At 48.3% G+C, this 24,703-nt stretch overlaps 1 protein-coding gene across 4 annotated transcripts in view; it reads left to right on the forward strand.

The window, feature by feature from the left end:
* DIXDC1 (DIX domain containing 1) overlaps positions 1 to 24,703 on the forward strand; it is a 226,577-nt gene that overhangs the window by 93,312 nt on the left and 108,562 nt on the right. For 3 of the 4 annotated variants that reach the window (XM_068240948.1, XM_068240947.1, XM_068240949.1), the window contains 2 exons: positions 16,446 to 16,695; positions 21,638 to 21,754. In XM_068240948.1, coding sequence (XP_068097049.1) covers positions 16,446 to 16,695; positions 21,638 to 21,754 — 367 coding nt within the window. Of the gene's footprint in view, positions 1 to 15,992; positions 16,329 to 16,445; positions 16,696 to 21,637; positions 21,755 to 24,703 lie in introns of those variants that run through there. The other variant, XM_068240950.1, reaches the window with a different exon arrangement.

Here is a 24,703-nt window from a genome sequence, read left to right on the forward strand (position 1 = left end):
ACCACTCATCTGCTGAGTGATCCCAGTGCCCACACTGCTGAGGCACCACTCATCTGCTGAGTGATCCCAGTGCCCACACTGCTGAGGCACCACTCATCTGCTGTGCGATCCCAGTGCCTACACTGCTGAGGCACCACTCATCTGCTGAGTGATCCCAATGCCCACACTGCTGAGGCACCACTCATCTGCTGAGTGATCCCAGTGCCCACACTGCTGAGGCACCACTCATCTGCTGCGCGATCCCAGTGCCCACACTGCTGAGGCACCACTCATCTGCTGTGTGGTCCCAGTACCCACACTGCTGAGGCACCACTTATCTGCTGTGTGATCCCAGTGCCCACACTGCTGAGGCACCACTCATCTGCTGTGCGATCCCAGTGCCTACACTGCTGAGGCACCACTCATCTGCTGCGTGATCCCAGTGCCCACACTGCTGAGGCACCACTCATCTGCTGTGTGATTCCAGTGCCCACACTGCTGAGGCACCACTCATCTGCTGCATGATCCCAGTGCCCACACTGCTGAGGCACCACTCATCTGCTGTGCAATTCCAGTGCCTACACTGCTGAGGCACCACTCATCTGCTGTGCGATCCCAGTGCCCACACTGCTGAGGCACCACTCATCTGCTGTGCGATCCCAGTGCCTACACTGCTGAGGCACCACTCATCTGCTGCGCGATCCCAGTGCCCACACTGCTGAGGCACCACTCATCTGCTGTGAGATGCCAGTGCCCACACTGCTGAGGCACCACTCATCTGCTGTGCAATCCCAGTGCCCACACTGCTGAGGCACCACTCATCTGCTGTGCGATCCCAGTGCCCACACTGCTGAGGCACCACTCATCTGCTGTGCGATCCCAGTGCCCACACTGCTGAGGCACCACTCATCTTCTGTGCAATCCCCGTGCCCACACTGCTGAGGCACCACTCATCTGCTGTGCGATCCCAGTGCCTACACTGCTGAGGCACCACTCATCTTCTGAGTGATCCCAGTGCCCACACTGCTGAGACACCACTCATCTGCTGTGCTATCCCAGTGCCTACACTGCTGAGGCACCACTCATCTTCTGAGTGATCCCAGTGCCCACACTGCTGAGGCACCACTCATCTGCTGTGCGATCCCAGTGCCTACACTGCTGAGGCACCTCTCATCTGCTGCGCGATCCCAGTGCCCACACTGCTGAGGCACCACTCATCTGCTGTGCGATCCCCGGGCCCACACTGCTGAGGCAGCACTCATCTGCTGTGCGATCCCAGTGCCTACACTGCTGATGCACCACTCATCTGCTGCGCGACCCCAGTGCCCACACTGCTGAGGCACCACTCATCTGCTGCGCCATCCCAGTGCCCACACTGCTGAGGCACCACTCATCTGCTGTTTGATTCCAGTGCCCACACTGATGAGGCACCACTCATCTGCTGCACGATCCCAGTGCCCACACTGCTGAGGCACCACTCATCTGCTGTGCGATCCCAGTGCCTACACTGCTGAGGCACCACTCATCTGCTGCGCGATCCGAGTGCCCACACTGCTGAGGCACCACTCATCTGCTGTGAGATGCCAGTGCCCACACTGCTGAGGCACCACTCATCTTCTGCGCAATCCCAGTGCCCACACTGCTGAGGCACCACTCATCTGCTATGTGATCCTAGTGCCCACACTGCTGAGGCACCACTCATCTGCTGTGTGATTCCAGTGCCCACACTGCTGAGGCACCACTCATCTGCTGCACGATCCCAGTGCCCACACTGGTGAGGCACCACTCATCTGCTGCACAATCCTGGTGCCCACACTGCTGAGGCACCACTCATCTGCTGAGTGATCCCAGTGCCCACACTGCTGAGGCACCACTCATCTGCTGCACGATCCCAGTGCCCACACTGCCGAGGCACCACTCATCTGCTGCGCCATCCCAGTACCCACACTGCTGAGGCACCACTCATCTGCTGTGGAATCCCAGTGCCCACACTGCTAAGGCACCACTCATCTGCCGCGCCGTCCCAGTGCTCACACTGCTGAGGCACCACTCATCTGCTGCATGATCCCAGTGCCCACACTGCTGAGGCACCACTCATCTGCTCCGGGATCCCAGTGCCCACACTGCTGAGGCACCACTCATCTGCTCCGGGATCCCAGTGCCCACACTGCTGAGGCACCACTCATCTGCTGCACAATCCCAGTGCCCACACTGCTGAGGTACCACTCATCTGCTGCGCCGTCCCAGTGCTCACACTGCTGAGGGACCACTCATCTGCTGCACAATTCCAGTGCCCACACTGCTGAGGTACCACTCATCTGCTGCGCCGTCCCAGTGCTCACACTGCTGAGGGACCACTCATCTGCTGCACGATCCCAGTGCCCACACTGCTGAGGCACCACTCATCTGCTGCACAATCCCAGTGCCCACACTGCTGAGGTACCACTCATCTGCTGCGCCGTCCCAGTGCTCACACTGCTGAGGGACCACTCATCTGCTGCACAATTCCAGTGCCCACACTGCTGAGGCACCACTCATCTGCTGTGCGATCCCCGGGCCCACACTGCTGAGGCAGCACTCATCTGCTGTGCGATCCCAGTGCCTACACTGCTGATGCACCACTCATCTGCTGCGCGACCCAAGTGCCCACACTGCTGAGGCACCACTCATCTGCTGTTTGATTCCAGTGCCCACACTGATGAGGCACCACTCATCTGCTGCACGATCCCAGTGCCCACACTGCTGAGGCACCACTCATCTGCTGTGTGATCCCAGTGCCCACACTGCTGAGGCACCACTCATCTGCTGTGTGATCCCAGTGCCTACACTGCTGAGGCACCACTCATCTGCTGCACGATCCCAGTGCCCACACTGCTGAGGCACCACTCATCTGCTGTGCGATCCCAGTGCCTACACTGCTGAGGCACCACTCATCTGCTGTGTGATCCCAGTGCCCACACTGCTGAGGCACCACTCATCTGCTGTGTGATCCCAGTGCCTACACTGCTGAGGCACCACTCATCTGCTGCACGATCCCAGTGCCCACACTGCTGAGGCACCACTCATCTGCTGTGCGATCCCAGTGCCTACACTGCTGAGGCACCACTCATCTGCTGTGCGATCCCAGTGCCTACACTGCTGAGGCACCACTCATCTGCTGTGCGATCCCAGTGCCCACACTGCTGAGGCACCACTCATCTGCTGTGTGATCCCAGTGCCCACACTGCTGAGGCACCACTCATCTGCTGCCCCATCCCAGTGCCTACACTGCTGAGGCACCACTCATCTGCTGCACGATCCCAGTGCCCACACTGCTGAGGCACCACTCATCTGCTGTGTGATCCCAGTGCCCACACTGCTGAGGCACCACTCATCTGCTGCGCCATTCCAGTGCCTACACTGCTGAGGCACCACTCATCTGCTGCGCGATCCCAGTGCCCACACTGCTGAGGCACCACTCATCTGCTGCACGATCCCAGTGCCCACACTGCTGAGGCACCACTCATCTGCTGTGTGATCCCAGTGCCCACACTGCTGAGGCACCACTCATCTGCTGCGCCATCCCAGTGCCTACACTGCTGAGGCACCACTCATCTGCTGTGCGATCCCAGTGCCCACACTGTTGAGGCACCACTCATCTGCTGTGTGATCCCAGTGCCCAAACTGCTGAGGCACCACTCATCTGCTGAGTGATCCCAGTGCCCACACTGCTGAGGCACCACTCATCTGCTGAGTGATCCCAGTGCCCACACTGCTGAGGCACCACTCATCTGCTGTGCGATCCCAGTGCCTACACTGCTGAGGCACCACTCATCTGCTGAGTGATCCCAATGCCCACACTGCTGAGGCACCACTCATCTGCTGAGTGATCCCAGTGCCCACACTGCTGAGGCACCACTCATCTGCTGCGCGATCCCAGTGCCCACACTGCTGAGGCACCACTCATCTGCTGTGTGGTCCCAGTACCCACACTGCTGAGGCACCACTTATCTGCTGTGTGATCCCAGTGCCCACACTGCTGAGGCACCACTCATCTGCTGTGCGATCCCAGTGCCTACACTGCTGAGGCACCACTCATCTGCTGCGTGATCCCAGTGCCCACACTGCTGAGGCACCACTCATCTGCTGCACGATCCCAGTGCCCACACTGCTGAGGCACCACTCATCTGCTGTGCAATCCCAGTGCCTACACTGCTGAGGCACCACTCATCTGCTGTGCGATCCCAGTGCCCACACTGCTGAGGCACCACTCATCTGCTGTGCGATCCCAGTGCCTACACTGCTGAGGCACCACTCATCTGCTGCGCGATCCCAGTGCCCACACTGCTGAGGCACCACTCATCTGCTGTGAGATGCCAGTGCCCACACTGCTGAGGCACCACTCATCTGCTGTGCAATCCCAGTGCCCACACTGCTGAGGCACCACTCATCTGCTGTGCGATCCCAGTGCCCACACTGCTGAGGCACCACTCATCTGCTGTGCGATCCCAGTGCCCACACTGCTGAGGCACCACTCATCTTCTGTGCAATCCCCGTGCCCACACTGCTGAGGCACCACTCATCTGCTGTGCGATCCCAGTGCCTACACTGCTGAGGCACCACTCATCTTCTGAGTGATCCCAGTGCCCACACTGCTGAGACACCACTCATCTGCTGTGCTATCCCAGTGCCTACACTGCTGAGGCACCACTCATCTTCTGAGTGATCCCAGTGCCCACACTGCTGGGGCACCACTCATCTGCTGTGCGATCCCAGTGCCTACACTGCTGAGGCACCTCTCATCTGCTGCGCGATCCCAGTGCCCACACTGCTGAGGCACCACTCATCTGCTGTGCGATCCCCGGGCCCACACTGCTGAGGCAGCACTCATCTGCTGTGCGATCCCAGTGCCTACACTGCTGATGCACCACTCATCTGCTGCGCGACCCCAGTGCCCACACTGCTGAGGCACCACTCATCTGCTGCGCCATCCCAGTGCCCACACTGCTGTGGCACCACTCATCTGCTGTTTGATTCCAGTGCCCACACTGATGAGGCACCACTCATCTGCTGCACGATCCCAGTGCCCACACTGCTGAGGCACCACTCATCTGCTGTGCGATCCCAGTGCCTACACTGCTGAGGCACCACTCATCTGCTGCGCGATCCGAGTGCCCACACTGCTGAGGCACCACTCATCTGCTGTGAGATGCCAGTGCCCACACTGCTGAGGCACCACTCATCTTCTGCGCAATCCCAGTGCCCACACTGCTGAGGCACCACTCATCTGCTATGCGATCCTAGTGCCCACACTGCTGAGGCACCACTCATCTGCTGTGTGATTCCAGTGCCCACACTGCTGAGGCACCACTCATCTGCTGCACGATCCCAGTGCCCACACTGCTGAGGCACCACTCATCTGCTGCACAATCCTGGTGCCCACACTGCTGAGGCACCACTCATCTGCTGAGTGATCCCAGTGCCCACACTGCTGAGGCACCACTCATCTGCTGCACGATCCCAGTGCCCACACTGCCGAGGCACCACTCATCTGCTGCGCCATCCCAGTACCCACACTGCTGAGGCACCACTCATCTGCTGTGGAATCCCAGTGCCCACACTGCTAAGGCACCACTCATCTGCCGCGCCGTCCCAGTGCTCACACTGCTGAGGCACCACTCATCTGCTGCATGATCCCAGTGTCCACACTGCTGAGGCACCACTCATCTGCTCCGGGATCCCATTGCCCACACTGCTGAGGCACCACTCATCTGCTCCGGGATCCCAGTGCCCACACTGCTGAGGCACCACTCATCTGCTGCACAATCCCAGTGCCCACACTGCTGAGGTACCACTCATCTGCTGCGCCGTCCCAGTGCTCACACTGCTGAGGGACCACTCATCTGCTGCACAATTCCAGTGCCCACACTGCTGAGGTACCACTCATCTGCTGCGCCGTCCCAGTGCTCACACTGCTGAGGGACCACTCATCTGCTGCACGATCCCAGTGCCCACACTGCTGAGGCACCACTCATCTGCTGCACAATCCCAGTGCCCACACTGCTGAGGTACCACTCATCTGCTGCGCCGTCCCAGTGCTCACACTGCTGAGGGACCACTCATCTGCTGCACAATCCCAGTGCCCACACTGCTGAGGCACCACTCATCTGCTGTGCGATCCCCGGGCCCACACTGCTGAGGCAGCACTCATCTGCTGTGCGATCCCAGTGCCTACACTGCTGATGCACCACTCATCTGCTGCGCGACCCAAGTGCCCACACTGCTGAGGCACCACTCATCTGCTGTTTGATTCCAGTGCCCACACTGATGAGGCACCACTCATCTGCTGCACGATCCCAGTGCCCACACTGCTGAGGCACCACTCATCTGCTGTGCGATCCCAGTGCCTACACTGCTGAGGCACCACACATCTGCTGCGCGATCCGAGTGCCCACACTGCTGAGGCACCACTCATCTGCTGTGAGATGCCAGTGCCCACACTGCTGAGGCACCACTCATCTTCTGCGCAATCCCAGTGCCCACACTGCTGAGGCACCACTCATCTGCTATGAGATCCTAGTGCCCACACTGCTGAGGCACCACTCATCTGCTGTGTGATTCCAGTGCCCACACTGCAGAGGCACCACTCATTTGCTGTGTGACTCAAGTGCCCACACTGCTGAGGCACCACTCATCTGCTGCACGATCCCAGTGCCCACACTGCTGAGGCACCACTCATCTGCTGCACAATCCTGGTGCCAACACTGCTGAGGCACCACTCATCTGCTGAGTGATCCCAGTGCCCACACTGCTGAGGCACCACTCATCTGCTGCACGATCCCAGTGCCCACACTGCCGAGGCACCACTCATCTGCTGCGCCATCCCAGTACCCACACTGCTGAGGCACCACTCATCTGCTGTGGAATCCCAGTGCCCACACTGCTAAGGCACCACTCATCTGCCGCGCCGTCCCAGTGCTCACACTGCTGAGGCACCACTCATCTGCTGTTTGATTCCAGTGCCCACACTGATGAGGCACCACTCATCTGCTGCACGATCCCAGTGCCCACACTGCTGAGGCACCACTCATCTGCTGTGCGATCCCAGTGCCTACACTGCTGAGGCACCACACATCTGCTGCGCGATCCGAGTGCCCACACTGCTGAGGCACCACTCATCTGCTGTGAGATGCCAGTGCCCACACTGCTGAGGCACCACTCATCTTCTGCGCAATCCCAGTGCCCACACTGCTGAGGCACCACTCATCTGCTATGAGATCCTAGTGCCCACACTGCTGAGGCACCACTCATCTGCTGTGTGATTCCAGTGCCCACACTGCAGAGGCACCACTCATTTGCTGTGTGACTCAAGTGCCCACACTGCTGAGGCACCACTCATCTGCTGCACGATCCCAGTGCCCACACTGCTGAGGCACCACTCATCTGCTGCACAATCCTGGTGCCCACACTGTTGAGGCACCACTCATCTGCTGAGTGATCCCAGTGCCCACACTGCTGAGGCACCACTCATCTGCTGCACGATCCCAGTGCCCACACTGCCGAGGCACCACTCATCTGCTGCGCCATCCCAGTACCCACACTGCTGAGGCACCACTCATCTGCTGTGGAATCCCAGTGCCCACACTGCTAAGGCACCACTCATCTGCCGCGCTGTCCCAGTGCTCACACTGCTGAGGCACCACTCATCTGCTGCATGATCCCAGTGCCCACACTGCTGAGGCACCACTCATCTGCTCCGGGATCCCAGTGCCCACACTGCTGAGGCACCACTCATCTGCTCCGGGATCCCAGTGCCCACACTGCTGAGGCACCACTCATCTGCTGCACAATCCCAGTGCCCACACTGCTGAGGTACCACTCATCTGCTGCGCCGTCCCAGTGCTCACACTGCTGAGGGACCACTCATCTGCTGCACGATCCCAGTGCCCACACTGCTGAGGCACCACTCATCTGCTGCACAATCCCAGTGCCCACACTGCTGAGGTACCACTCATCTGCTGCGCCGTCCCAGTGCCCACACTGCTAAGGCACCACTCATCTGCTGCGCCGTCCCAGTGCTCACACTGCTGAGGCACTACTCATCTGCTGCACGATCCCAGTGCCCACACTGCTGAGGTACCACTCATCTGCTGCACAATCCCAGTGCCCACACTGCTGAGGTACCACTCATCTGCTGCACAATCCCAGTGCCCACACTGCTGAAGTACCACTCATCTGCTGCGCTATCCCAGTGCCCACACTGCTTAGGCCCCACTGAAATATTTAATCTGTGCCATTCTGCGGTAGCATCATTCCTGCATTTAGCCTGGAGATGTTAACTAATGACTACTGAAATATAGGTACAAGTCAATCAACACATCCAGTTAAAAATACAAACTGAGATACCTGAGATGTAACTAGTCTGTATATTTTATACTTCCCTGGGGATTCCTCCAGCCCAATGAGGTGTGTGGGCTCCCTTGCCGTCCTCTCTGGCCACTCCTTTCTTTTGATATCACTCCCGATAATCTGGCCAGTCATGGGCTTCTGCGCGCCCCCACCGCACTGCTGCGCAGTACTATTGCGCAGGCGCAGAACTCTCCCAGCTGCGGAACTACTACAGGGGGTACGTGCACGGCCGAGCTCTGCATGCGTAGAAGTGCACAACTGGCCATGTTACCGGTAGTGATATCAAAAGAATGGAGTGGCTGTAGAGGACAGCAGGTGTCATTGGTTCAAAGGTGGACCAGGCATCATTGGTTTTTACTAATGAGAAGAGTAAAGAAGCAGGAGCGTGCACCAACTGTCCTGTGTGTAATCTTGCTTTTAATCCTCTAGATCAATTACATACAAACGGGGGTGAACATCAGTGTACACATGAATATTGTAAATGTACATACATACTGATGGTGATCGCGGTGGTCCGGTGGGTGCCTAGGGTGTGAATGGATCGGCGACGGCCGTTTCGCGTCCAACAGGACGCTTGGTCATGCTGTGTTCCAGCGCAACGCAGCGTGACCAAGCGTCCTGTTGGACGCGAAACGGCCGTCGCCGACAAATTCACACCCTAGGCACCCACCGGACCACCGCGATCACCATCAGTATGTATGTACATTTACAATATTCATGTGTACACTGATGTTCACCCCCGTTTGTATGTAATTGATCTAGAGGATTAAAAGCAAGATTACACACAGGACAGTTGGTGCACGCTCCTGCTTCTTTATTTCTCGCCATTTATTACAATCTTTCTTCTATGACTATTGGCGGAGCACATGTCCAAGCACTCCTCTGATCCCATTGTGGGGGCTATGGTAGCGAAGAGTGGTCAGTAACTTCATAAGTATCTTCCCACATACCGGACTGAAATTATAGGGGGTGCCACACTACAACTGCTTCTTAGAATTTTACCAATGAGAACCCTCTCTGTTGCTAGGTAGGATTCCCATTGATCTATCCAATAGTAGTCTTTTGTTTCTACCGGGGCTCTGAGCTTATCGGCACTTGTCCCAAAGCAGTGCTAGCAGCACGGAGGACTTGAATGGTAACAGCAGTGGTCGGCCGAATGAACAACTGTGGCGACATACCCTGTGAGGTTGTACATCCGGGGCTAGTGTAAACCTAGCATTAGCATCAAAGTACATTAGACTGTAATCTCTTCTGACAGGTAACTAGTGATATAGTGATATGTATTGCTTGATTCTGTCTTTAAAGGGGAACTGATGTAAGAGGTATATGGAGGCTGCCATATTTATTTCCTTTTAATCAATACCAGTTGCCTGGCAGCCCTGCTGGTTTATTTCTCTGAAGTAGTATCTGAATAACACCAGAAACAAGCATGCAGCTAGTCTTCTCAGATCTGACTTTAAAGTCTGAAACACCTGATCTGCTGCATGCTTGTTCAGGGGCTATGGCTAATAGTAGTAGAGGCAGAGGATCAGCAGGGTTGCCAGGCAACTGGTATTGTTTAAAAGGAAATAAACATGGCAGCCTCCATATACCTCTCTGTTCAGTTCCCCTTTAAAGTGCTGTGGAAAACATGTCAGCACTACATAAAGGCATAATCATAATTATGGTAGTAATAAGTGTCTTCAGATTTGCTTTAATGTCTGTGTTACACCAGCAGCTTTATAGCAGACATTTGTAGTTGGCTACATTTCAAGTCTTTCCTGTTTTGTTGCTTACAGAACAGCGTGGAGCTCAGCTCATGTGCTAAGAGTACCTCAGGGTGTACTTCTTCTGATGTATTCAGGGTGTACTTATTCTCTGTACTCATTATAAACAAATTGTGAGGTTAGAAAATGATAAAATATATGCAAATCAAGTAAGTTGTTTTTAGTTAATTGGACATGGAATGTATAGGAAACATTGAGGCAGGAAACACACTAGGCGGAAAGCTAGCATTTTAGCTGCTGATGCAAGTCTTCGGGCTGCATGTAAAACTGTGCGTTTTACATTGTGCATTTTTGAAAACGCACAACATGCTGCATAATTTTCAAAAACACATGTACATAATGTGTGTCAATAGAGACGCAGGAGAATGCATTTTTGATGTTTTTTTAGACAGACAGTCCATAAAAATAGAGCTATTTTTGGGCTGTACGTCACTTGGACAGCTGTGCCTGTAAATAGTAATTCAACCAAAAAACGTAGTTGCACATGTGCAGTTGCAGAGAGTGCTGGGGCACCGCACTGTCCATGAGTGCCAGCCCCTTCCTCTCCAAAGGCAAATTGTGACTGTAGGACTAGTGGTCTGTCAGAAGTTCCTTCTCTCTCCTCACTTGCATTTCCAGCAGCAGCAGCTCTCCCAGGTTAGCCCTCACTCCCTCCTCCTTCTGTGTCAGGCTGGTAGCTCTCACTCCAGCTGCTGAAGCAGTGAGTTTTCTCTGCTGTGGAATTTTATGTGAAGCAGTGGGTTGAAGAGTGAGACCGATTTCAAACTGCTTATTGGTGGTAGCGCTGCGGTCCGGGGACTGCACCACCAAAACCAGACCTTTCTGGGATTACAGCGTTAGTACGTGGTAATCTCTGTCTGGCATACGGTCAACAGCAAGTGACGCTCGCTTCCTGTGGCCGAAGTGACCACGTGCGCGGAAGCATATTGCTAAAACGCGCTTCCACACATGCCCGACACATAAAAAACACAAGTTGCCATAGACTTACATGACTTCTGGTCCGCAGGAGCCACATGTTAACAGAGAAATGCCCTCGCGTTAGATAGAGTACTACAGGCACAGCACACCGCAGGCAATGTGAATTACCCCATAGACTTACATTGCTGTAAGTCAAATGCTGCACCACATCGCGCCAGTGTGAAAGGGCCCTGAGAGTTATTGAGACACAATAATGAGAGGGAACATTCTGAGTGTAGGCAGGTGGACAGATGAGAATGGAAAGGAAGGGTTTACAGGTGGGGCCAGTGGATTTGTGAAGGCATAGAGAATGGTTGGATGTGGAGAGGTGACAGACAGTTAGGGAACAAGTAATGCAGAGGCAGTGATTTCTGGGGGATTACAGAGGGATATGCACCTAAACAGGATTTTTTTCTCGGCTGAGATCAGTAATTTCAGGATGTTGCCACAAAATTAGGCAGTCCACACATAGTGACTTTTCTTTCAAATATAGTGTAGTTACCATACTTTATGCAGGGCAGCTGAGTAGAAGTGGGAAGAACTGTACAAACACTGAACCAATCAAATGTAACCAAACCCATCCACCCACAGAGTACAGAGCAGTGGCATGTGACTCATGAAATTGATTCATAATACTGATAACTACTAATACAAAACGAAACTTGCATTACAAAGCAGTAAAAGAAAACATGAACATCTAAAAATAACAAAGACAAACAAAAACTAGCTTAACCACAGAAGTTCTGACTTATGCAAATCAAATAACTTGCAAGCTGCCTCCACATTATAAACACAGCAAAGCGGCCAATAGTGTTACATACTGTATAGCAATGATAAAATACATTGTAAAGTAATAAGGCCCATATGCAATTAACTTTTTCACCTAAGTTTTCTCCTAGGTGATATTTTCACTACCGTACTTGTCATAAAAAGCATTTTAGGCAACCAATAAGCAAGAAAATACTCAAAATAAATTTGATAGTACTTTTTCACCAACTTTTGGGTACTTTTTCAATTTTTAAATGTTGAAAAGTTAGTTTAAAGAGAAGATGAAAATTACCTCCTTAGAGATAACTCAGGTGAAGTAGTTAATTGCATATGGGCCTAAGACATTTAAAAGTTCTACCTGTGATTCATGTCTGTTGTTCAGTGCTATGCGTTTGATTTCGCTGTATGACCAGAGCTACCAGACAATAAAGCTACATAGTAGACACCCTTGTTGGAACTCGGTAAGGAGACCGTTCGGGGCCATCTCGGCTGAGAGTCTAGTGTGTATACAGGTATCCTCTAAGGTCGCATGAAGACACTCCTGAGCGCATTCTCTACTTACCCTGCTGGCCGGAAGCTGATTCCTCATGCGCTACTCTTCCTTCTCTCCTAGCAACAGTACATGTCACTCTAATATATTGGAGTAGGCAGCGCATGGCAATTTTACTGTTACTCACAGTGACAGGGTAGTGCACGTTGTACAATTAGTGTGCCCATGTTACCTAGGTAACGTGAGCATCGCTAGGATAGCATAACACATGTTACTCTTAACAACACTCACATTACCTAGGTAATGCAGTTAATGCTGATTGAGCAACATGTGCTGCTTTGTCAATGTGAGTGAGAGCCAATGCACACCAAACAGCGCTAGCGTAATCTCAAATGCTCAGTGCTTTTGAAAGTAATTTTTCAAGGCAATTCTAGGCATGTGCCTAGCGATTTTGAATCATGCCTAGTGAGTTTTGGAGCGTTTTGGTGTAGCGTTTTGCGCCGTTTTCTATTTTTAGTTACAGTAGAACTGGAACAAAAATGCTTGGAAAATCGCTCTGTTCTAGTGCTTTTCAGAGCGATTTTCCACTTTCCTATACTTCACATTGAGGCTGAATCGCCTCAAAAAATCACAGAAATGCTGCAGGACCCGCATTTGCGTTTGGGAGAAAATCACATCACTCTGGTGTAATTTCATCCCATTCAAATACATTAGCCAAGCACTTTTCAAAGCGCTAGTGTTTTTAAAAGAGCTCAGGAGCACTCTTGGTGTGCAACAGCCCTTACAGGAAAATATCTTTTTGCAGCTAATTACTCCTGCAGGACAGTGGGAATTTCTGAACAGTCTGTCTTAACGGAGTACATAGTGCGTAAAGGCCGGGATACATGCATTAGTGTTCTCGTACAAGGTGGCCTATCAGGGCTATTTCTCCTGAGAATCTAGCATGTGTACAGCTGCCCTGATGCATCAGTGAAAACTCGGCAGTGCCAGTTCATCTCAGCTTTTTCCAGCTCCATGTAGTCCTTCAGCTCTTTCGGGGTCTGTCTGGTCCTTTCAATTCTGCCACTGTCAGCCCCAGTAGTCGCGGGCTACTGCGCATGCCATAGGCTAGCTAAGTCTTGTAATTGCGCAGATGCAGAGTGCTCCTGGCCTTGGGAGTGGGATTGAGAAGGAGTGTGGTCTTTACTCGTGTTGACAGCGGCAAAACAGGGGACAGGACAGAGGGGAGGAAGCTGACGGACTTCAAAGGGAGCACCAAGTAAGTATAAATCCTCTTCCTCCCCTTGTGACAGTTACACTTTAAAATCAGATGAAATGTGATTTTCTGGGGCTTAGAAAATTGCAGAACTGTGATTATCAATGTAATCATGGTGGCCCTTTCCCACTTCGTTGATCATTGCTATTTTAATCTAAACGCAGTACTAGCTTTGGGTGACACAGGAGACCAGGGTTCAAATCTCGGCACTTCCTGTTCAGTAAGCCAGCACTTACTCAGTATGGAGTCCTTGGGCAAGGCTTCCTAACACTGCTCCTTTTTTTTTAAAAAAAAGCACAATTGCACCAAACATAATAGCGAGCACATGAAAAGACCAAAGCATGGAAAACCATGTTTGAAAATAGATGCAATTCGTGTTAGATTGCAGTGCAATTGCGATCCTGATTGTGATTTGCAGTAGAAAAGGCTTTAATAGATCGGGCCTGATTCACAAAGCGATGCTAACCCAGTTAGCACGCCTAAAACCTTTTAGGCGTGCTAACTGTAGCACTAGCTAAGTTAGCACCGCTTTGTGCTGCTGATCGCGTGAAGCAAAGTCCCATAGGGTTTAATGGGCGCTGCGCGCGCACCGCGCCATGCACTGCGCGATACCTGCGCGCGAGTTTCTTTTGATCACGCCTAAACTGAGTTTAGGCGTGATAAAGGGCTTTTCACTGGCGTGCAAACAGTTTGCACTGCTTTGTGAATCAGGCCCACCATGTTGTGAGGCTGTAGCCTAGCAGCATGTGTATGCGGCACTCATCCCTGAAGTGCTGCTCAAGGGATTGACTCTCAAACTCTGCAGGCGACAGATTTTGTGCTTGTGTATGCTGCTTAATACCACAAAGAGCAATTTGGGCCTACTAGTAGTGAAAATAACAGAATTAATAAAATGGCTTAATTTTTTACTCTATTCATTTATAAATTAGTTAGTGTTTTCCCATTGTAAAATCTTTCCTCGCCCTGAAATTTACCAAAGGTGGGGGCATCCTTAGTTCTTTCAGGTGCATCTCTGTGGAATGTTTTTTTCTGGGAATTCTGAAGCCAATGAAAATAATGCCTAGTCTTCCAGAATGCAATTAGCACACAAAGAGTAGAAAAATCCGGGTACCAGTTGAATTTGCACACCACCTATTTATTTATCTCCTGACACCTTCAAACATATATGCAAGAAATCTTAGCCTTACAGCCGTTTCGCAGGGATGCTTCAGAGGCTGCAGTATAATCTGCTGCCTCTGAAGAAGCAGGGCATCCCTGTGAAATGGCTGTAAGGCCAAGATTTCTTGCATATATGTTTGAAGGTGTCAGGAGATAAATAAATAGGTGACGTGCAAATTCAACTGGTGCCCGGATTTTTCTACTCTTTGTGTGCTAATTGGACGGTTGCTGTTGTCTGGAGGCGCAGTTGTCTGCACCCAAACACAACAAGGAAAAGGCACTCCACTGGCTTCAAACTTTCATTTGCTTTATTGAGAGCGCGGACATATACATGTTACGGGTCACCTGACCCTTCCTCAAGTGTCAGGTGACCCATAACATGTATGTGTCCATGCTCTCAATAAAACAAAGGGAAGTTTGAAGCCAGTGGAGTGCCTTTTCCTTATTGCTGAAGAGAAATCGAGAGCCCAATATGGTGTAGTATGTCAAAATTGATTGGATAAATGAAACAGTGAGATGGTAATACTCACAAACACGGGTTACCACCTAGGTAACCACTCATTAGGCAGGTGAGGAGATTAGACCTGTCCTCACTCAGGATTAAGAAGTCGCTCTCTGTAGATAGGAAGAAAGGGGGTAGATCACCCCTCCACCTTGGGTGGACTCAAATATATTGGTAGGTGAACAGAGGCGCCAGAAGGATAAAAGTACTTAACATTTTTAAAAAATTGCTGGGAGGAAGTGGTGGACTCGCCTCCGTTAAAGCAGACACCAAGGACTGTAAATATATAGATATACACATTTATTGAAAATACCCCAAAGATGCATCTTTGGGGTATTTTCAATAAATGTGTATATCTATATATTTACAGTCCTTGGTGTCTGCTTTAACGGAGGCGAGTCCACCACTTCCTCCCAGCAATTTTTTAAAAATTTTATGTACTTTTATCCTTCTGGCGCCTCTGTTCACCTACCAATATACTTTTCCTTATTGCGTTTGGATATAACTGGAGCAGGAGTGGTGAACCTGCAGGGAAAGCTCACCGGCCAGCTTCCTTATCCAGGTTAGCAACACTGAGTGGGCACCAAGGTGACTGTTGAAGCAGTTTTCTGCACCTGCTGCTCCTGAGCTGCCAATCTGACATCTTGTGCCGATTTATCTTCTTTTTTGAATACAATACGGACTATCTTCCAAAATGCTCTGGGAGGAGAATTCTGCATTGCTAATCAACCTAGGCTAGCCATCACTGGGAGAGCGAGGCTATACACTATACAGTAATATATAGATCTGATGCTACAACCAGGAAAACTACTGTTTAAGTCGGTGTCCTGAATAACTTACTGCATTCTGCTATAAGTCACTAGAGTGCCTCTTTAATTTTCTGTAAGTTAAAATGTAAGGATCATTTAAAAAAACACTTAACTGCAGTGTTCAACACCTCTGACTACGTTTAATGAATGAATGGAGCCGGGTATGTACTGTACATCAGGATAGTCAGGGTGCCTCATCTGCATACCTTCTGATTTAGAAGATAATAGAATAAAGAAAACCTAGCATTACTTAGAAGTAAGTCGACAACTGAGCATCCCATTTTCTCTCATGACAAGCTGTAGCTTTAAAATGCGTTTTGGTGACCCAGTTAAATGCTGTTATAATATGACCTCCTTATTTTCCTCTTCACAGATATAGTTGATGGCAATCTGAAATCCATTATGAGAATAATACTTACATTGGCGGCTCATTTTAAGCCAGTGTCAGGACGATCCATAAACCAGAACGCGATGGGAGCATCAGGAAAAAGCCAATGTGTTCCCTCTGCCAATCACCGCCCTCAGTCTACTACAGCTGTGGCACAGGGGGCTGCAGCTGCACTTGCAGATGTCCGTCTAGACATGTCACGCTCAGGGCGAGATGTCTCCCGCTACAGACAGAGGTAAGAGCTTACTGACACTTGCCAGCAATATGTTACTTCATAGAGGCACTGAATAAAGAAATGAGCCATATCCAGGCCTCTTCTCTTATGTACATCTCACATTTTTCTGTTGGACCTGTAAGGCCTGGTGATGTAACTTGCTACAAACCAAACAATTTACATGATGTTTCCACTTTCCAATGTTTTTGTACTTTGGAATGATGGAATAATGTAAGAATAGCATCTCAACTGTGGGAATGGCCAGTAGGGGGCAGCTGCTCACCTCTCAACTACTCAGCTTTTGAATACAGGAAGTTCTCCGAGGAAATTAATCTGTTTGGGTTTACTTTTTTTTTTGGGGGGGGGGAAACGCAACACATCACCCCCTTGTTTACCTGTACTGTGTATACATTTGGAGAGGAGACCAATAACTGTAACTTTGAAAGTGCACATTTGTCCCATTTCTTGTCTGATATAGGATTTCAGCTGCTCAGCAGTTTGGGGTCCCCTTTGCTGTATGTTTGCCTTATAATGCACCAAACGGTTTCAGTGGGTGGCAGGTTTGGATTGCAGGAAAGTCATTTTAGCTCCTGGACTCATTATTCATTAATTGCTACAAAAGCTGTATATATTATTCAGCATTCAAGCTACCCTTGCCTTGTGTATTAAGGGTTAAGGGCCCTGTCACTGACACAGGTGACCTGGGTTCCAATTTTCCTGTACAGTAAGCTAGCACCTATTCAGTGAGGAGGCCTTGGGCAAGACTCCCTAACACTGCTACTGCCTACTAGTGGCTGCAGCTCTGGCAGTTTGAGTCTGCCAGGAGAAAAGCGCAATATAAATGTTATTTACCTTTAATGTTCCCCATATTACCATGGAAGCTGGCACTTGGATAGTGTGTTGACAATAAAAAATGGTCCTTCTTCTCTTTGGAATTCCATTGGGAGTTAATTTTCTGATTTATCACACCACAGGACAATGTTTCACTTTGCCCCAGTCTGTCTAAAATGTACTTGAACAACGTGTAGTGATTTCCACATCAGACTCAAGTGTGTTTTAAAGGGAACTTAAAGTGAAAGGAATACAGAGGCTGCCATCTCCGTTACTTTATAAATAATGTCAATTGCCTGCCTGTCATGGTGATCTTTTTGCTTTTGTTGTTAAAGTCACACACCAGCAACATGCATGCAGCCAGTAGAGTCAGACCAACGTCAAAGTATCTGATCTGCATGCTCATTCTGGGACAGTGACTTGAAGGACAACTGTAGCGAGAGGTATGTGGAGGCTGCCATATTTATTTCTTATTAAGCAATAACAGCTGCCGGGCTAGCCTGTTGAACCTCTTTCTCTAATACTTTTAGTCATAGACCCTGAACAAGCATGCAGCAGATCAGGTGTTTCTTGCATTATTGTCAGATCTGAGATTAGCTGCATGCTTGTTTCTGGTATTATTCAGACTTTCCTGCAGCTAAATAGATCAGCAGTGCTGTCAGGTAACTGATATTGTTTATAAGAAAAAAAATATAACAGTCTCCATATTCTTCTCACTTCAGTTGTCCTTAAAGGGGAACTTCAGCCTAAACAAACATACTGTCATTAAGTTAAATTAGTTATGTTAATTAAAATAGATAGGTAATATAATCTCTTACCCACCCTGTTTTAGAAGAACAGGCAAATGTTTATGATTTTATGGAGGCAGACATCTTTTTGATGGGGCAGCCATTTTTTTGGTTGAAAGGAGGTGACAGGGAGCTTGAGTCACAGTTCCAACTGTCCTGTGTCCTGATCACCCCTACCAGCTGCGCGCGCTAGGCAATGAGAACAACAACATCAGAAATCCCATCATGATTTGCACAGCATCAGAGGAATAATGCCCGGGCAGATTTTTTTGATGGGACGGAGCTTAGCTTCTGTGCAGCTAAAAATGAGGCTTAGGTGAGAAAAACAAAAAGTTCTGATGCTGTGAAACTGTTAAAGAAACACCGAGCCTTTTTAGTGCTGCTGAGTAGATTTTTAGTCTGGAGGTTCACTTTAAAGCCTGGTACACACTTTCAATTATGATTGGCCAATCACTGGCAAGTTTTACCACCTCCAGGTAGTATGAGGGTTTACCCAAACATCTGCTCATAGTATTCAATATCTAATGACCCTCATAGTACATTGAGGTGGTAAAATTGGTCAGTAATTGGTCAATCATAATTGAAAGTGTGTACCAGGCTTAAGAAAGCAAAGGCATTCTAACCATTTTCCAGACTTGTCAAAAGTAATACAGGATTTTCCTAGAGTGTGAAGCAAAATAATTTACTGCACCTTCCACAGAGCACAGTGGTGTTTGCAGGAGTGACTGTCCCAGACAAGCATGCTGTCTAATGACTGTACATACAGGAACCATGCTTCATGTGGCAGACTAACTCACAGCATGCTTTTGAATTCTTGCCAGAAGCTGGAAATACAGATTATCACAGAGGGAACATACAGCCTCAGCGATGATTGTGCGGTTTCCTTTCTTTGCTAGCTAGTGTATAATTGCATTAGATATTGAGGAAATCGGTGATGATTCTGAATTACATGTCTGATGCTTGATCTATAAACAAAGCCTTGTGCTGGATTTAGCCCTGGCGATCAATGGAGCTTTCATGAACCATTAGTTTTATAAATGCCCAGTTCTGCATTGTGTTCCATGGTGCCACGGGTTTTAATTGATTTATCATTATAGCAAATCACACACGCCCAGAAAGACAAAGTACAGAAAAACTCCAAGCACCTGCTGAGTTATTGGATTCCTGGCTGATGGCATCAGTGCTGTAATTTCCATTGATGTAGCTGTCCTGGTGGAAGCAGATAGCATTGCTCGCAGTGCCCTGCACTTTGCCTCGCAGCAGCTTGTCCAGAAGATGCATGAGGCTCTGCTATCTGGCTGCAGGGTTTGTGCGTTCTGATGACATCCAGATGTGTATTGGGCACTCTCATTGTTTCTTGCAATGTGTCTGCACAGATTGGGAATCTTGTTTGTGGGCAGTAAGCACAGAGCCTCAGTGTAGACAGTGAGCATAGAACAATTAATTGTGGATAGTCACTGATCTTTCTGCCTTGCTCAGAATGTTGTACTGCCACAACCTGCTGCAGTCTTCTTTCTAAAACAGCAGAACTATTTGTCTAACCCTTTGTGCAAGCATGTAGCGCAGATAATAAAATCTCATTAAGGACTCGTTTCCACTACATGCAAATTCATGTGGATTAGCTGTACACAAATTCACAAAGCAATGTATTTCAATGGGCCTGTTTCCACTGTATCCAGAACTCGCGCGCAGAAAAAATCTGGACAGCAGTACTACAAGTTTTCGGATGCCACATTGCATTTTCACGCAGGGCTGTGGAGTCGGAGTCGAGGAGTCGGAGTCGGGAAATTTTGGGCACCCGGAGTTGGAGTCGTAGTCGTTGATTTCACTGCGGAGTCGGATTTTTGTACGAAACCCACAGCCCTGTTAAGTATTAGGCTAAGGAGTCGGAGTCGAGGAGTCGGAGCCATTTTGGGCACCCGGAGTTTCGAGTATGCCAATAGTTAAAAAAAACTGGAAAAAAAAAGAAAAAAAAAACAGCGATTACATATGCAAAAAACAGGCACGAACGCATGTGAATTTGCATAAGCTTGCGGGTTTGCATCCAGGAAATAGCATGCAAATTCGCATGCTTGTAGTGGAAATAGGCCCTAATAAATGCTAATAACAATTTATTTTTCTCTTCAGTAAAAAATACTAATAACATTACACTTTTCATTACCATATAAAGTGCACATATTATTAAAGAGGCACTGTAGTGACATATCATAGAATGCAGTAAATTATTCAAGTTACCCACTGTCACTGTAATTTTACTGGTTTCAGCATCAGAAATACTTTGTATATCTATATGTTGTTGTATATTGAATGTAGCCCCGCCCTCCCAGTGATGTCAAGCCTAGACTGATTAGCTATGCGGAATTTTCTTGTCTCAATTGCAAGCTGCATAGAAGTTGCATACCAATTGATTTTACAAACAATACAATCAATCAAGCAGATTGATTGAACGTAAAAGATGTCAATTAAAAAAAATTGTATGGCGTATGACCAGCTTCATCCAAGCATGTTTAATTGCCTAACGTCTTTTGAAACTTGTTATTAAGTAGGCGAGGTGTTCCCAGCTGTGGTGCTTGTAGTTGGCATACAATACAAATAAGAATCATTTGACCAAAAGTGCAATTCCATCCTAACACTACGGTAAACTCAGGGAACTCTGGACCTGATGAACAGAACTTTTCTCTTGAGTTATCTCAAGTTCTATTGTACCTCGTTATTTTATTAACTTCTCAATGCAAATATATACTCTATGGGCTTGATTCACAAAGCGGTGCTAACAGTTAGCATGCTGGTGAAAAGCCCTTTATCATGCCTAAACTCAGTTTAGGTGTGATAAGTTTAGGCGTGATAAGCTTAGGTGTGATAAGTTTAGGCGTGATAACTATAGCACATATGCACAGCTGATCAAAAGTTTTGCGCTAGCAAAGTCTGGTGCACTTCGCATAGTTTAATGGCGCTGCTTTGCGTGGGGGACTTTGCGCGTGATCTAAACTTATCTAAACTTATCATGCCTAAACTTATCACGCCTAAACTGGCTTTTCACCAGCGTGGTGCAATGGTTATCACGCCTAAAGTCTCTAACTGGGTTAGCACAGCTTTGTGAATCAAGCTCTACATGAGAAATGTCTAGATGTAACTCAAACTTTTTCTGGGTCCAGATCTTTGTGGCCCCATATGGGGAGGGAGGGGGAAAGCACTGGACACCAGGGAACTGTATAGAGGAGGGAGGGGGCCACTAGACACCAGGGAACTGTAGAGGGGCTTTAGACACCAGGGGACTTTATAAGGGAGAGAGGTGGCCACTAGACATTGCATTTTATATATTTTGTTATGTTATTTGGCTTCAGGACCAGCAGTGTGGATGAAGAGATAGGAAACCCTTACTGGAGTGTGCGGGCAATGGTGCAGCAGTATGAAGGTCACCAGGGCAGTGCTTCTCCATCTTCTCCATCTGAGTCATCAGGGTAAGTATCTGTCCAGAAATAGAATTCATGTATATGTATGTGATCCAGAGATAGAAGTTTTGTATGTATAAGTCATACAGATTGGCTTGCTATGATTCAGCAGCATCTACTGTCATCATTCAGAGATATTTATGAACACAGCTGGTGAATGTTGCAGAGAGCAATTCTCAGAGGATGCCAATAAAATGTGCAAGTCTGCATAGAAAATACAGCAATTCCATAATTTTAACCACTGGCCTTTGTTGTAAATGTCACTTTCTCAGCTTTGGAAATACTTTTTTCTTATTCTTAAAGTGAACCAAGCACCAGTTTTATCACCTAGGGCATCTCAACAGCACATTTAATATGCATGCTAACAATGTGGTTCATTAAAAAAAAAGTAAATGTTAAATTCTTTTTTTACATCAAAAAATTTAGCAGAAGCCTTTATTCTATTTCCTCCCATTTCTGTGGCTTGCCCAACCGCAGAGGTTTCAGGCATCGCGGGAAGGGGGGGGGGGGGGGGCACGTAGGTTAAACCACTGTGCTTCAAAGAGTTTAGAAAAGTCACAGATGTTATCTTCACACCTTCCCCTGGATAAATAATGGGCAGCTAGAAGGGGAGGGGGACCATGGCAGCTCCTATAGCTTTTAGAAAAAAAAACATGGTGCTTGGTTCCCTTTAATTTCACAAAAGTGGTGTTTGGCTTTGTACAACCTTACAGACATAATAACCAGGCAGGATGCAATGACATCCCGCTCACCTCAGCATGCAGAGAACTGCGGACTACCAGAAATCCACCTCCATCAGTAGCCGATTAGAAATGAATAGGGCATTTTGCATGACTGTGCATGTTTCCCTGTTCACAACAAGGCATTGCGTCAGATAGTGGGCAATCTGCATATTTCTTTGGGGGGGGGAAGGGGAGGAGCTATGGTAGTGTGAAGTGATGTCTAGTGTGCAGCGCACATATCTTTAATCTGTGTTTATATGCACATTTGTAGTATGTGAAAAACTGAAGGCACTGCTGGAGATACCTGCCATGCATACTGGGTGACTAGGGCAGGAAGGCCAACAAGTGTGTAGCCTCTATTCTCTGAACCGTGCCATCCCTCATGAGTTTCAACATGGAGGAGGGATACCTTGTGAAGCTCACCCCTGCAAAGCACTCTTTTCCCTATGTTAAAGTGGTCTGAAAGCATTTCTACTTTGCTCTAAAAGATTCCTTACAGCTTGAAAGCTACTATCCCACCATTTTTTTTTTTAGCAGAACATCACTGAAATGGTTAAACAAAGCACTTTGTCCTGCTATTCAGCTTGAAATCCGCATCCAAATTGGAGATAACAGTCTCTTTGTTTGCATTCCAATGTTGATACATGTGTATAAACATAGTGTAACAAGTGAAAAGAAGCTCTATGTGAAACTATCTGTGCTTCAAGCACACAAACAGCTCAGAACAGCTAATTAGAAGATGTTAATATAAAACAAAAAGCAGTTTGAATAAAATGCAATGGTGGGTTTCAGGGCAAGACAAACTACACTTTGGAAACTTGTAGTTTGTAGACCGACAATATTACTTAATGCACAAAAGCAAATATGATAACTGCATGAGTAATAAAAAGTAGGAAAGCACATTTTTATTGAATGTTATGTCAGAGTTTCAGACCACTTTAAAGGATGTCATGATCTTTTCTACCTTTGTCTCTCCAAAAAGGAAGGTGGGATAATTGAATTGGAGTCAAGGGGAACTTATGGTACTGGCTTAGTAGCCCTCAAAAAAGGTGACCAGATCACCACTCCCACCCAGGAGAGTAATTAAAAAGGGTAACTTTGTAACCCCTTGTTGATAAAGAATTAACCACTTAACGCCAGCCCATTGGCGGCAAAAAGTGTCCGCGTGTGTGCACGCGTGTACGCACGCGTGTACCGTGTGGCACCCACAGATGCACTCCGATAGTAAAAATCAATTCCAGAAACTCTTTTAATTATCACACTAAGCCAATCTTAAAATGTGTTTTATCACGATCCAGCATCAGTGTCTAACTTATCAAATTATTTTTTGTCTTCATCTGTGTTTTTCTGTTCTTCATACTGTATGTGTTATTTTTGAAGGACTGTGACCCCACTGTGCATATGTGCTATATTTCCAAATTCCAGCTGGCTGGGACCTCCAAATTGACATACTTGAATTTCCTACTTGAGATGTTCAATGAGGTGCAAATAATTCAGTTGATGCAGGATTAGTGCATGGAGTGTGCACTCGAGTGCCGGAGGTCGCGCTAATATCGTAACCTGCATTACTCAGTGCCGGTAGTAAGAGTAATATTGCCGTGTAATGGCTATGCAGGGCAATATTACTGTGTTTTCGTGTCTCTTAACGTTGGGAAAAGGGTGCTTATCGTGGAAGAGGAACATTGTTTGCCACAAAGAAACCCCCATGTTGAAAGCCAAATAAGTTGGGTGATATAGCTTAAAGCAAAGGAGCTATTCGTGCTACTGACGAGCTACTGTTTGTCCCCTATCTTATTGCCTGATGAAGCGGGCTGTGCCTGCGAAACACGTTGCATCTTTTGGGGTACCAATAATACATTTATTTGTTTAATTCAGACAGTATTTTGAGTCTGGTTTCCGGAGGTAAGTCCACCACTGCCTCCCAGCAAATTTGAACATTTTTATTACCTTTTATCCTGCTGGCGCCTCTGTTCTCTTACGATAGCATAGGAGATAGAACTTCTTAGGCGTCATCACAGTTTCAAGGAGTTTATTTAGTAAGCAGATATACAAATGCTCATCCCTACACAGCGAAGCAATTGTTCTGTAATAAGTCCTCTTGCGTTACAGCTCTTGATTCCATTGCATGGCAACCAGGTTTTCTTATATGTTCCATCTATACTACATGGGTAAAAATCTTATTCACCAAATAAAAATAAAATTACAGGGTATTAAAAAATATGTATCAGGCCGCACT

Source organism: Hyperolius riggenbachi, chromosome 6, assembly GCF_040937935.1.
Source record: "Hyperolius riggenbachi isolate aHypRig1 chromosome 6, aHypRig1.pri, whole genome shotgun sequence".
NCBI classification, from domain to species: Eukaryota; Metazoa; Chordata; class Amphibia; order Anura; family Hyperoliidae; genus Hyperolius; species Hyperolius riggenbachi.